Source organism: Ailuropoda melanoleuca, chromosome 14 (genome assembly GCF_002007445.2).
Source record: "Ailuropoda melanoleuca isolate Jingjing chromosome 14, ASM200744v2, whole genome shotgun sequence".
In the NCBI taxonomy this organism is placed as follows: Eukaryota; Metazoa; Chordata; class Mammalia; order Carnivora; family Ursidae; genus Ailuropoda; species Ailuropoda melanoleuca.
In genome coordinates, this window is record NC_048231.1 from 106,162,823 (window position 1) to 106,177,605 (window position 14,783).

The window sequence follows — 14,783 nt, forward strand, 5'->3', positions numbered from 1 at the left end:
CCCCCCCAGGGCAGGCCTTGTGGCCTCAGGTGCTGTGTTAGCGCACGGGGGCTGCCAGCGCGTTGGTGCCGAGAGCAGCGAAGAACACATCTCCGCTTCCTTTTGTTTTTCCTGACAAAATTACATTTGGTTTTGGATCCAGATATACCTACTTCTTGATTTTCCTTTGTATTTTAACTTCAGCAAGCTGAGAAGCTGGGAAGGGAAGACCAGCAGCGGCTACATCGAAACAGAAAGCTGGTGCTCATGGTGGACTTGGACCAGACGCTGATCCACACGACAGAACAGCACTGCCAGCAGATGTCAAACAAAGTGAGCGCTTCTTAGGGCCGGGCAGGCTGGGGGCGCGGGAGCCCAAGGCCTGTGCTGCTGGGGTCATGTCCCTGAGCTGGGCCTTGCGGGGAGGCACCGGAGCACACTGCCGCCAACTGGTTCACTCGGTCCCCGTGTGGCTGTGTTAGTTGGGAGGGCTGAGGCCTGGGGTCAGGCGGTGGGTGGGCAGCAAAGGAGGAACCGTCTTGGTGGAGACGAGCTAATGTTAGATACCTCCAGGAATATCTCAAGTATTGGGGGTGGTACAGGTGGGTCCTGGGTCTGTACTCAAGAGACTGCAGATAAAGGCTGGGATTCTCCAGGGAAATTAATTTTTCAGAGAAAAGTAAAGGGTCAAGGATGGAACCCTATTTCAGTCCACATTAAAACTGTTCCCACATGCCACCTCTTTTCCTTGGAATGGACCCTGAGAAGTTGACTTTCTTCTGCCCGCTTTAGAAAGCATTTACTAATGCCTGTCACAGAAGACTGGGACCAGCTTATACTGTCATTAACAAATGAGGCCTCACCAACACGGAAATAATCATCTTTTGGAATTCTTTGCTGTTGGGCAATCGATACATAGACCGTGTCAGATGTCAGGTCACCAGCATCTGCAGATAGCGGTTCTGCATTGTGGCTGAGCCCCGCGGGGAGGCCTCTGACAGTAGTGCGGAGGCTAGGCCAGCAGCCGGGGATGCAGGGAAGGAGAGGTTTGGTCACAGCATGCAGTGACAGCTGCGTGTCATCGGGGTTTGGCTTCGCAAACAAAGGTGGTGGTACGGACATCCGTGTAGACCGTCTCCATCAGTCCTGCAGTCGGTGGGGTTTTTCTTCCTTACTGCACGCTGCTGTCAGTGCAGGGCTGTCCTCATAGCTGTGGTGAGCAGTGGATTTCTTCTCACTCGGGTTCAGTCCCACCTCCCATGACGGAGCGTGTGCCATGTCGCTGTCTTAGCCGTTTCTGTGTGTGGTGAGATCTCGTGTGGGTGTGTATTTGTGTGTGACATGAGGTGTTAGGAAGTCCTTTGAGGTTGTTTTTCTCATAACAACTACTCTGCTTCACGAGTGTTTTAAAGAGTTGGAGGACTTGCTGTAGGGAAGCACTTGCCGCATGTATGTGCCTGTGTGTGTGTTGCCCCAGATGGCTGGGGGTTTTGTTGTGCCTTTGAAGTTGGCACTTTTAATTCATTTCATAAAAGTCTGAACTCGTTGCGGCATGCCTCTTCCTCAGCTTGTGTGATCTGTGAGCTGAAGGCCACCTCCCTTATGCGTGGACAGGCGTCAGCTATGGCTGGCCGCAGTGGGTTCCATTCTTGCCTCTGCCCCTGCTGGTACTCTGGTGCGCACCCACCTGCCGGCAGCATCCAGGAAGATGTGTTGAGTTCTGAACTTTGGAGATCCAAACTTGTGTTTTTAAGGACATTGCCACTACCCCTGTGGAGTAGGGGACCATGATTCTAGAAGTCCACACTTCCACATGTTCCCACAGGACAGCTGCGTCCTGAGCGGTTTGATGAGTCTAGAGCTAGTAAAAAGTTACTGAGGACCTGGGTCACTTACCTTTTTTTTTTTTTTCTTCAGTTCAGCATATTTTTACTGAGGAAATTAATGATAAACAGGATTAAAAGGATCAAAGTTTAGCTTTCTTAGGAAAGTAAGTTTGTATATGCATCACATGTCAGCAGGTTGGTATCACTAATTTTATGTGTCTACTGAAGGGGGTTTGGAATACAATGTCAGCTTTTGTGCTGTATCTGTAAGTTAATAAACCTGCTTGTGGAAAGAGTCAGGGAGCCGGACTACGTTAGTGGTTTACTCCCATCACTGCCTCAGGAGGACGCTGTCAGTGGGTCGCCGGAGACCTGCTCTGGGTGACCTGCTGTGGCTCAGCTACTCAGCAGAGGTTCATGTTTGAGGAACCAGACACGCAGGTCATCACTCAGGGACGCTTGCTTTATCCCTTACCAGAAATAGTGTGAGGACCTGGTGACATCGCTGAAACCCGTGGTAACAGGGTGGTTCCCTCAGCTGTCCTTTAGCAGCTAAGGAGGCACAGTCCCTTCCGTGGTAACCGTGGGTGGGTGTCGTGGGGGGGGGGGGCGCAGTCCAGAGGTGCCCTCGGGCGGCTCCTGCCTTCTCACCAGGTGTGTGTGTTCTCCCAGGGCATCTTTCACTTCCAGCTGGGCCGGGGCGAGCCGATGCTGCACACCCGTGTGCGTCCCCACTGCAGGGAGTTCCTGGAGAAGATCGCCAGGCTGTACGAGCTGCATGTGTTCACGTTCGGGAGCCGGCTGTACGCCCACACCATCGCAGGTGGGTGGCTCGGGCCTGGCTCGCCCTGTCCCTCGTCGAGCGCTGCTGAACATTGTCCACAGCGGGTTTGCTTTACCTCTCACTTTCAGTGACACCCTTAAAGATGGAGGGGAAAATCCAGCTTTCCCAGACTTGATTGCATCTCAGAGCTGGCTGTTGCTTCCCCAAATGCATGGGCCGCTCCCCCTCTGGGCAGGGGCGCATTACAGGCTGGTTTGAGAGTGGCTCAGAACTGCAAGTAGGTGGAAAGTAGAAACGTCTTCATGTGAGCGTACGCGAAGTTGTTGTATTAATTGGTTTGGAAATCCCCCTAGAGCCACGTTGCTGGGGTCTGTCTGTACTGGACGCTTGGAGCACAGGCAGCCTGGCTGTCTCTCATTCGGACTGAGTGATGATGTGCTGATGTAGCTTTGGGACCGTGCTTGTGCAGCGTGTGTGCAGAGGCCTCCCTGGGCCACAAGGTGTCGCACGCCCATGGCAGCTCTGCTTAGGGACGGCAGGGCTCCAGTCCACTCTGACTGTCCGTGGACATCAGCACTAGCATTAGAGTGACCACAGCACCTTCATGTTCATTCCAGGGTGGCCAGCTTAAGTACTTCCAAGTTGAAATGTGTTTGCTGGTTGGTCTTGGTCTTTGTTGTTGGAGAACTGACTTTTGAACCCCGNCCTGTTGCTCCACAATTGGCCCTTCCCCCCCCCAGCTCTCCTGCCTCCTCCCGTCATTCTGCAGCTCATTGCATTCTACCAAACTCCACGGACACGGCTGCTTTCTTTTCGCCTCCTTTTTCATTGGTTAACACATTAAGTTACAGAATTACGATCAGAAATCCTCGTGTCATCATCAGCCACGGGACCAAACGGAAGTGGTTCGGAGGCCCCCCCCAGGGCAGGCCTTGTGGCCTCAGGTGCTGTGTTAGCGCACGGGGGCTGCCAGCGCGTTGGTGCCGAGAGCAGCGAAGAACACATCTCCGCTTCCTTTTGTTTTTCCTGACAAAATTACATTTGGTTTTGGATCCAGATATACCTACTTCTTGATTTTCCTTTGTATTTTAACTTCAGCAAGCTGAGAAGCTGGGAAGGGAAGACCAGCAGCGGCTACATCGAAACAGAAAGCTGGTGCTCATGGTGGACTTGGACCAGACGCTGATCCACACGACAGAACAGCACTGCCAGCAGATGTCAAACAAAGTGAGCGCTTCTTAGGGCCGGGCAGGCTGGGGGCGCGGGAGCCCAAGGCCTGTGCTGCTGGGGTCATGTCCCTGAGCTGGGCCTTGCGGGGAGGCACCGGAGCACACTGCCGCCAACTGGTTCACTCGGTCCCCGTGTGGCTGTGTTAGTTGGGAGAGCTGAGGCCTGGGGTCAGGCGGTGGGTGGGCAGCAAAGGAGGAACCGTCTTGGTGGAGACGAGCTAATGTTAGATACCTCCAGGAATATCTCAAGTATTGGGGGTGGTACAGGTGGGTCCTGGGTCTGTACTCAAGAGACTGCAGATAAAGGCTGGAATTCTCCAGGGAAATTAATTTTTCAGAGAAAAGTAAAGGGTCAAGGATGGAACCCTATTTCAGTCCACATTAAAACTGTTCCCACATGCCACCTCTTTTCCTTGGAATGGACCCTGAGAAGTTGACTTTCTTCTGCCCGCTTTAGAAAGCATTTACTAATGCCTGTCACAGAAGACTGGGACCAGCTTATACTGTCATTAACAAATGAGGCCTCACCAACACGGAAATAATCATCTTTTGGAATTCTTTGCTGTTGGGCAATCGATACATAGACCGTGTCAGATGTCAGGTCACCAGCATCTGCAGATAGCGGTTCTGCATTGTGGCTGAGCCCCGCGGGGAGGCCTCTGACAGTAGTGCGGAGGCTAGGCCAGCAGCCGGGGATGCAGGGAAGGAGAGGTTTGGTCACAGCATGCAGTGACAGCTGCGTGTCATCGGGGTTTGGCTTCGCAAACAAAGGTGGTGGTACGGACATCCGTGTAGACCGTCTCCATCAGTCCTGCAGTCGGTGGGGTTTTTCTTCCTTACTGCACGCTGCTGTCAGTGCAGGGCTGTCCTCATAGCTGTGGTGAGCAGTGGATTTCTTCTCACTCGGGTTCAGTCCCACCTCCCATGACGGAGCGTGTGCCATGTCGCTGTCTTAGCCGTTTCTGTGTGTGGTGAGATCTCGTGTGGGTGTGTATTTGTGTGTGATATGAGGTGTTAGGAAGTCCTTTGAGGTTGTTTTTCTCATAACAACTACTCTGCTTCACGAGTGTTTTAAAGAGTTGGAGGACTTGCTGTAGGGAAGCACTTGCCGCATGTATGTGCCTGTGTGTGTGTTGCCCCAGATGGCTGGGGGTTTTGTTGTGCCTTTGAAGTTGGCACTTTTAATTCATTTCATAAAAGTCTGAACTCGTTGCGGCATGCCTCTTCCTCAGCTTGTGTGATCTGTGAGCTGAAGGCCACCTCCCTTATGCGTGGACAGGCGTCAGCTATGGCTGGCCGCAGTGGGTTCCATTCTTGCCTCTGCCCCTGCTGGTACTCTGGTGCGCACCCACCTGCCGGCAGCATCCAGGAAGATGTGTTGAGTTCTGAACTTTGGAGATCCAAACTTGTGTTTTTAAGGACATTGCCACTACCCCTGTGGAGTAGGGGACCATGATTCTAGAAGTCCACACTTCCACATGTTCCCACAGGACAGCTGCGTCCTGAGCGGTTTGATGAGTCTAGAGCTAGTAAAAAGTTACTGAGGACCTGGGTCACTTACCTTTTTTTTTTTTTTCTTCAGTTCAGCATATTTTTACTGAGGAAATTAATGATAAACAGGATTAAAAGGATCAAAGTTTAGCTTTCTTAGGAAAGTAAGTTTGTATATGCATCACATGTCAGCAGGTTGGTATCACTAATTTTATGTGTCTACTGAAGGGGGTTTGGAATACAATGTCAGCTTTTGTGCTGTATCTGTAAGTTAATAAACCTGCTTGTGGAAAGAGTCAGGGAGCCGGACTACGTTAGTGGTTTACTCCCATCACTGCCTCAGGAGGACGCTGTCAGTGGGTCGCCGGAGACCTGCTCTGGGTGACCTGCTGTGGCTCAGCTACTCAGCAGAGGTTCATGTTTGAGGAACCAGACACGCAGGTCATCACTCAGGGACGCTTGCTTTATCCCTTACCAGAAATAGTGTGAGGACCTGGTGACATCACTGAAACCCGTGGTAACAGGGTGGTTCCCTCAGCTGTCCTTTAGCAGCTAAGGAGGCACAGTCCCTTCCGTGGTAACCGTGGGTGGGTGTCGTGGGGGGGGGGCGCAGTCCAGAGGTGCCCTCGGGCGGCTCCTGCCTTCTCACCAGGTGTGTGTGTTCTCCCAGGGCATCTTTCACTTCCAGCTGGGCCGGGGCGAGCCGATGCTGCACACCCGTGTGCGTCCCCACTGCAGGGAGTTCCTGGAGAAGATCGCCAGGCTGTACGAGCTGCATGTGTTCACGTTTGGGAGCCGGCTGTACGCCCACACCATCGCAGGTGGGTGGCTCGGGCCTGGCTCGCCCTGTCCCTCGTCGAGCGCTGCTGAACATTGTCCACAGCGGGTTTGCTTTACCTCTTACTTTCAGTGACACCCTTAAAGATGGAGGGGAAAATCCAGCTTTCCCAGACTTGATTGCATCTCAGAGCTGGCTGTTGCTTCCCCAAATGCATGGGCCGCTCCCCCTCTGGGCAGGGGCGCATTACAGGCTGGTTTGAGAGTGGCTCAGAACTGCAAGTAGGTGGAAAGTAGAAACGTCTTCATGTGAGCGTACGCGAAGTTGTTGTATTAATTGGTTTGGAAATCCCCCTAGAGCCACGTTGCTGGGGTCTGTCTGTACTGGACGCTTGGAGCACAGGCAGCCTGGCTGTCTCTCATTCGGACTGAGTGATGATGTGCTGATGTAGCTTTGGGACCGTGCTTGTGCAGCGTGTGTGCAGAGGCCTCCCTGGGCCACAAGGTGTCGCACGCCCATGGCAGCTCTGCTTAGGGACGGCAGGGCTCCAGTCCACTCTGACTGTCCGTGGACATCAGCACTAGCATTAGAGTGACCACAGCACCTTCATGTTCATTCCAGGGTGGCCAGCTTAAGTACTTCCAAGTTGAAATGTGTTTGCTGGTTGGTCTTGGTCTTTGTTGTTGGAGAACTGACTTTTGAACCCCGCCCCCCCGAACATGTAGCACCTTTGTAATTTTCATCCTGAGCACGGCAGCCATGTGTTGAAGTTCCATCATCTTGTGTTTGCCTTTGTTGGGTGGCCACCTGGTGTCCCCACTCCATGGAACCTACATACCACTGACTGACAGCACCCCAAGCCGAAAGAGTAATCGGGTCCTCAGGTGCCCCCTTCGGGCTTTGCCTCCTGGCCACAGGATGACTTGGGCCTTCGCCTCCGGAGCTGTGACTTCTCTCCGGATCTCCATCAGCAGGGCCCACAGAGGAGTAGTGAAGATAATACTGATTTAGGTAGAAGGGCCTGGGGGTAGGGGGGGTGCCCCTGGAGGCTGAGAGGACATTCCCAGGGGCCTTGGGCAGTCTGCCTCGTCCCTGTGTCGGGCTCTGCTTTGTACCTTAGAATTGCCACATCCCAACACAAGCAGACACATCACAGGAAGTACCCTTTGCCACAGGCCAAGGGACCCACTGCTGTCGGATGGCCGCCTCCAGCATTGGCAACAGCGTCACGCACACAAGAGGACTCAGGGGGAAGCCCATGGCCGATGGGACGCGTGCCGTGCACGACTTTGAGGTGGTTGGGCCTTCAGAGGGCGGGTCTCTGGCACGGAAAGGCCTGGGGCTGGGGGAGTTGAGCTTGGCCTCAGGTGGGTGGATTTGATTGTTGGCAGAGGACAGCCGGAGGCCCGGCCATAGTTTTTAACAACCACAGTTTCTGTAGCTTCCTCATCCTGTCAACTTTTAATTTTGAAAGTTAACATGTTCACAGGACATATATTTTTAGTATAATTAGGAAAGACCTATTTTGTTGGAACGATTAAGAGCTTGGGGTGCTTTTCATGTGTTTGATTGTAGAGTCTAATAATTCTGTGAGTCAGCTTCAGGGTTAGGGGCCAAGTGTCCATAGAGAATTTGCGTGTTCTTTATTCGGTAAGAACGTGTGTTTGTAGCATTGCTTGTCGAAGTGAGTGCTCTGTGTTGGTTAAGTGCTGATGGTGTGGGGATCCCACAGATGGCAACAGCTGGAGGTGTCGGCCCCTTCCCTGCTGTGTGGCAGGCCCTGTGCGCATAGACAGCAGAGCGCTGGGGTGCCTAGTCTCTGACGGTGTATGAGGCAGACGTGTGGTCTCGGGGTCCTGCTGGGGAGGCGGACGGGAGGCTGGCCTGCTCCGCGTGCTGGCCAGCAGCAGTGGGCTGCCGAGGTGGGCTGCCAAGTCTGTTGACAACGCTGATGGGACGTACCCGAAAAAGGTCTCCAGAGAACATGGCAAACTTGGTGGAGTAAGTGGGAGAGGCTGCCGGGCGCCTCGTTCACCGCTTTGCTTTGCCAACAGCCGAAGGCGCAAGGAAGCTGCACGTGGTGGTGAAACTAGAATGTTTGGTCCCGGCCCCTCATGTATGCATAGCGTGGTGGGTAGAAATCACGTGGTCACATGTTTGTGGCCTTGCAGGCTCTGCACTCCCCGGGGGAGTAATGCTGAGCTTTGTTTATTCTTTATCTTCTGTTCTCAGCCAAATTCCAGGTCATGTTAAAATTCAGCGAATGGTTAATGAACAGATGCCCTTAAACACATTAAAAGGAACCATAAGTGAATCACAGTCCTGCCGAGAGAGACAAGAGTGTTTGGTTCTAGGGTATGATGCTTAGTGTCCTGATGTCGTAAATAGAAGGGCCCTCACCATACACAGAGGAGGACGTCAGCTAGTCACATGTCTGACCTTTGTTTTGTCTTCTTTTCAAAGGCTTTTTAGACCCCGAGAAGAAGCTTTTTTCTCATCGAATATTATCGAGGGATGAATGTATTGACCCGTTTTCTAAAACAGGGAATCTCAGGTATGTAACCTGGCTGTGTTCATCGAGGAGGCTCACTGTGCAGTGTCCAGTGGAAAGCATGTCCCACCAGTAATTTTGTGTTTATTCTCCCCGTTTCCAGCTTTATCTTCACAGCACTTAGATACCCTGCTGTCTTCTAGCCAGACTTCCTCCCCCAGCTACAGGCTCTGGTGGGCTCCCTGGTGGGCTCCCGGGGCATGCAGACCAGAGCCCCAGGGTCTAGGGTCTGGGGAGGGGGAGTGAGAGCAGGGCTGGGGCAGGGGGGAATGGGAGGTGACGAGCAAAGGGACCCAGAGCTCCCGCGAGCACAGGACAGCTTGAAAGAAGGTGTCTCACCGTTCTATTTCCTTAGGAGCTTGCCTGCTGTTAATCCTGTTAGTTCGTTCCCAGACCCAGAGTCACAGTCCCATCTGCTCCTGGTTGCATTCCCTTCTATCACCGTGTGCCCTGCTATCCTGCCCTCTGTGCTTTGACAGTGGGTCCCTCCCACCCCCAGTCCAAAGGCTCTTGCACGTGTTCGCTCTGTACAAGGAATTTCCCCATTTCTACCCAGAAAGGTAGTAACTCCCCCACACACACACTCATTCCCATGCAGTACCGTATCAGCTGTAACTTGTTCTCGTGCATTTTGGTTGCCGAGGATATTTGGGCAGTAACACTGCGGCCTCCTTCCGCTGGGGTTGGCTGTCCTCGTGCAGCATTGTGTTTCAGATTTAGGGTGTCCACACACATAGGGACCTACTCGAGGCCATAGGAACCAAGAGGAGAAACTGAATGTCCCTGCTTCAGAAACCGACCTCGCATTTGCTGGTCAGTGTCAGAGTGAGCACATTGATGAAGACAAAGGAAAGGGAGAGATGTTGTCAGTGACGGATTCAGGGGAAGCTACCCACAGGGACAATGCTGGAGGGGAGCCGCGTGCTCCCCAGTGGGCACAGGTAACTGGCACGTGGCTCGTGTAGGTAACAGGCAGTGGGGACTCTTTCCCTAGTTTTTACTCCCTCATCTGGTGTTCAATGTGCCGAAAAGCATGGACTATGTAAGTTACTTTAGCTGCTTTCTGTTTTACCTGTGGGAAACAGACTCAGGAAATAACAGTAATTCTGGACACATGAACATTTTGCCTGGGTATTTGTAGCCATTAGCAGCCACAGGACTGAGCAGTGGCAGGCAGTCCTCCCGAGTTTATTTCCAGATCCAAGACAAAATCCACTTTGAATTTGAATGCTGCCAGCCTGTCTGAGTCCCAGAATTGTGGACAGAAATAGAATTTCACAAGACCGCGTGAGGGTAGCAGAGTGTGTCTACACCTGTCAGGTGGCTAAGCCTTGCTAACACGTCTGCTGACCCTGTACATCCTAGTAGCACTTTTGGACTTGAAGGGAGACCACACAGGTACACTGCAGGAAACGTTTATTTCGGAGGGCTGGGATACATGGGCGTGTCCTCCCGCCTTCACCTGGAAGGCCCTTCTCGGAGGAGCAGGCACCTGCAGACTGACATGCTGGCGTGTGGTGGTTTGCATGTCAGCTTCCCAGAATGGGGACACGGCCCCCAAACATGACTCTGCTGCAGCCCCGTGAGGAGTATCAGACGCAGTGGAGAGACGAGCTATGCTAGTCTTAAGTCCTGCGGTGTAGTTTTCATCTGTTTCTGACTAATCTGTGATCTGCTGGATATCTATAAAAGATTGTTGTGACTTTTAATTGATTATTTTTGGTAAAGTGTGCTAGTTCTGGTACGTTTTTATTTTATTTATTTATTTTTTTAAGATTTTATTTATTTATTTGAGAGAGAGAGAGAGAGAAAGCCAGTGAGAGAGGGAACACAAGTAGGGGGAGTCCTTCTTCTTCTCCCAGCAGAAGAGCCTGATGCGGGGCTCGATCCCAGAACGGTGGGATCACGCCCTGAGCCGAAGGCAGACGCCCAACGACTGAGCCACCCAGGCACCCCACGTTTTTATTTTTAGAAATTTTATTTTATTTTTAGAAATCTCTTTCCCTGTGGAGACTCAATGGTTTGCATTATTGATGACCGAGAAGATGTCTGGAAGTTTGCTCCCAATCTGATCACCGTGAAGAAATACGTCTACTTCCAGGGCATAGGGGACATCAATGCGCCCTCTGGGTCTCGGGAGTCGCAGGCGAGAAGGAAAGGTGGGTGAGGACCTTCTGGGCGGCAGAGGAGTAGTTGACACATACTTCCCACCTTTCTTGTGGCTGCTTTGTGTTTGTTTCTTCATGTTTCAGCCCTCACAGAACTGGTTGTGTTTATTTATAAGAATGAAAAGTGTAATGTTTGGTTTCCAGTTTGGTTGTTTTTTTTTTTTTTTAATGGTGCTAATCTAAACATTTTCCCAGTTGAATGAAGATTTAAAAATTTGCTTAATTCATTGTGTCTGAATCCTGCCCGTCATCCTGGTTTCTCTTAAACGGCAAGCAGGATGGCAGGAGTTTGTCCGTCGCGACCCTTGGAAAGAGCAAGCTGTGGGCTCCAGCAGCTCCAGCTTGGTGGTGGTTGGTGCTGTGCCCGGGCCCAGAGCCCGCAGGGAGCCACATGGCTTAACCCGTCGGGCAAGCGTGAAGCCAGAGTCTATCTGAAGAAGATGTGAAGTTTTGGTGTTAAGTGTGTCTAGGATCTTTAATTTGTAAACACGGTTTTGAGGCCTGCAGGGACTGCTGCAGTCACTAACAGCTGGAGGCCCCGGACAGGGGAAGCGGGGCCTGGGGGCGACGCCCTGCGCAGTGCAGCCAAGGTGGGGCTGGGAGGCCGCCTGTGGGCCGTCCACCCAAAGCGTGGAAGCCCTTGAGTGTTTTGTCCATCTCTAATCCTTTGTGAAAACCAAGACAAAGTGACCATCTGTGACCGGCCGTCTAAAAATTTGCCTTTGCGGCCGGAGTTTGCCGAGCCCGGGTCTAGAGCACCGTTAGAGCCAGACGCAGGGGGGTGGGTATGCTGCCACCGCTTTAACAAGAGCTTTCAGTTGGGCAGTAAATAACAGTCCCCTTTTCTTTTGTGCACACCTGTAGTAAATCAGTCTCCGAAAGGTGCCGACATCCCAGAACAAGCCCCATCCGTCCGGGAGACCGAGGAAGGACGGCAGGTTTCTGGGGTCGAGCAAAGTAATGGCCTTGGGAAGCCCATGAGGGAGCTCAACGGGGGCGCTTTTCCACGGGGAGACTGGCCCCTGCCTGGGCAGGAGGAGGAGAGAGGCAGCCGGCCCACCGCCCGTGGCCCCTTGGCTGATGGCAAGGGCACCCCAGCATGTGCACAGCAGCATGATCGGACATTGCCGGAAAAGCGGTCCGCTCAGGGCACAGCAGGCGGTGACCTGGACTTTGAACTTTCCAGTGACAGCGAGTCAGACGGCCAGTCATCCTCCGATGGTGAAAGTGGGGAGAGGAGGAGCCTGGAAAGGCCTCAGGGAGCACGAGATGCAGGGAAAGTGGCCCAGCGGGGTGGCCCCCCTGGCTCAGGAGGGGAGAGGCCCGCAGGAGTGAGTCCATGCGGGGAGTCTGCCCCGGGCGTGCATCCGGATGTGCAGGAGGAGGGCGAGCGGGACGGCCTCTGCGGGCTGGGCGGTGGCTCTGCTGATAGGAAGGAGGCCGAGACTGAGTCGCAGAACAGCGAGCAGTCGGGCATCACGGCAGGCGAGTCCTTGGACCAGAGCGTGGAGGAGGAGGAGGAGGACGAGGAAGACGGGGACGAGGACGACCACCTGGTCTACCTGGAGGAGATCCTTGCCCGAGTGCACTCTGACTACTATGCCAAGTACGACCGGTACCTCCGCGGGGACAGCCAGGAAGCCCCCGACATACGGAAGATTGTCCCGGAGCTCAAGAGCAGAGTGCTGGCAGATGTCGCCATAATATTTAGTGGTTTGCACCCGACAAACTTCCCCATCGAGAAGACGCGGGAGCATTACCACGCCACAGCCCTTGGAGCCAAGATCCTCACGCAGCTGGTGCTGGACCCCGAAAACCCCGACAGGGCCACCCACCTGATTGCGGCGAGGGCAGGTGAGTGCGCCCGTGCCAGCCCCCCTCCTGCCTCCCGCCGTCCTGCCTGTGGGGGGGGACACGGAAGACCCCCGTGGTGCTCCTGGGGCAGGGTACATGGCCACTCTGAAAGGGCACGGCTGCTTGTTCTGTGCCAGCTTTCAGAAGCCTTGTCCTGAATCATTGCCTTGTACACGTCTGCTGATGATTATGTGTTGTGTCTGCCTGTGTGGGTGCGTGCTGTCCGCGGGCGTTCCACAGCGTGGGCACGGCACCTCGTGTTTCCTGGCCCGCCACCGCTGTGTGTTCCACCCCCCACCTGGAGTGGGGGGGTGCACGCAGGTCGGGTGGAGAAGGGGGCATGGGGTGCACATGATGGAGCCCAGTTACATGGTGAACAGCTCGCACAGTTCAGTGGGGAGCGGGCAGCTGAGCGTGAGGGTTCCAGCTGGAACCACGTCCATCCTGAGGGATTGAGTTTGGGAAAGTCACTGTAGGAACATCCCCCTCAGATAGACTCCAGGGATTTCAGCCAAGAAAACAGACCCTCAGTAACGGGCAAATGAGAAAGAAACACACATGGTTGCTAAAAAAACAAAAGCAAAAAAACAAAACCAATGATTTTTATTTAAACGGTCTTCGCAAGCAATGGTGTAGTGTTTTCTGAACAAAGACTGTCCCTGGCCGCTCCGGGCACTGCCCCTCCCACACCTGCACCTGCTGAGCCAGGGTTTCCAGGTCGCTGCCTCCCTGTGAGACCAGCTTGCCTGCTGGGGCTGAGCCCTGTGCCCATGTGTGGCACATCCTGGTGCGAGATGTGGGAAGATCCTAACTGGGAGGTGGGGGCAGGCTTGTTACAGCCCTCAGGCATCCCACACGTGCAGTGAGCCCAGGCGCATGGGGAAGGAGACGCCCGGCTCGCGCTCTGCCGGTGGCTCACTCCTGCCTGGGTGCCCGGCCCCCTTGTCCTCCCCTCTCCCCGATCCCAAAGTCACTGCTTGTTCACTCAGAGATGTGTGATGGCGGAAGTGCCGGTAGCTGGCCTGGCCTCTGCCCCCATGGTCACAGCACAGTGCGGTCCAAGCCTGCGGTGGGCAGGACAGGTGTCCTCGCCAACTGTTGACGAGTCTTTCCAAAGACACAGACGTGTGCACGTCAGGGACATACACACATTTCGCTCCCATCCGCTCGGCCTGCTGACACCACAGCCACTGTGGCCGTTGCCCTTCAGCAGGCTGCACTGGGTGCGGTAACAGGGTGACCTTGGTGGAGAGGGCTAGGTGGGGCTCTGAGCCCACAGCAGTGGTGGGGCCTTTGCCAGTGCCAAGCCCATGGTCTTGGGGAAGAGCTCTTTGGCAATTGGCTGCAGGTCACAGAGGCAGTGGGAAACTTCCCACGGAAATGGACGGGTGCCTCTTGGCTTGTATGGTGGGGTCTGTCATAGCTCTTCCTTCCCTGCTGGCCTGCTAACGGGTCCAGTGAGACCCCACGGCAGGTCCCCATTTTGTGGGGCAGGCCGGGGGCAGGCAGCAGTGGTTGGACAGCGAAGTCTCAGATTTCAGACACAGAGATGGTGCCAGGCAGGGTTCAGAGCCCAGCCAAGTGATTCGAGGCTCCCATGCGCCTGCGGCCCAGGCTGAACTGACTGAGCTGGTTTCCCTGCAGGCACGGAGAAGGTGCGCCAGGCCCAGGAGTGCGGGCAGCTGCATGTGGTCAACCCGGACTGGCTGTGGAGCTGCCTGGAGCGCTGGGACCGGGTAGAGGAGCAGCTCTTCCCACTCAGGGACGACTATGGCAGAGCACAGAGGTGAGCGCCACGCCCGCACTGCCTCCCACTCAGCACGGGCCCAGCAGGAGGATGCTGCAGCCTGGAGCATTCAGCCCGGCCGCATGCTTCCGTCCCCGTGGTCCCTCTGGTCCCTGCGGCCAGCAAGGCCAGGCCCTCCCCACCGGCACTGCCAGCCCTGCGGAGCGCAGACTGTCGAAAACGCTGTCACAGTCTCAAAAAGTCAGTTGCTTTTTCTCCCTGCAACACCAGCAGGGAGGCTTAGCAGGGAGGCTTGGCTCGCCTGCGCTTCCTCCCTGGCCTGGGGGCAGCATCAAGAACGACGCTGAGGCTTGGTGGAGTGCCGGCAGCCAGGGTG

The 14,783-nt window shown here is 54.5% G+C and overlaps 1 protein-coding gene across 5 annotated transcripts in view; it reads left to right on the top strand.

Moving 5' to 3' along the window:
* Window positions 1-14,783, top strand: part of CTDP1 (CTD phosphatase subunit 1) — a 57,740-nt gene that overhangs the window by 13,207 nt on the left and 29,750 nt on the right. For 4 of the 5 annotated variants that reach the window (XM_011226400.3, XM_034643226.1, XM_034643229.1 and 1 more), the window contains 6 exons: window positions 184-312; window positions 2,478-2,628; window positions 8,551-8,641; window positions 10,631-10,797; window positions 11,671-12,660; window positions 14,305-14,446. In XM_011226400.3, coding sequence (XP_011224702.2) covers window positions 184-312; window positions 2,478-2,628; window positions 8,551-8,641; window positions 10,631-10,797; window positions 11,671-12,660; window positions 14,305-14,446 — 1,670 coding nt within the window. Of the gene's footprint in view, window positions 1-183; window positions 313-2,477; window positions 2,629-3,666; window positions 3,817-5,979; window positions 6,131-8,550; window positions 8,642-10,630; window positions 10,798-11,670; window positions 12,661-14,304; window positions 14,447-14,783 lie in introns of those variants that run through there. The other variant, XM_034643227.1, reaches the window with a different exon arrangement.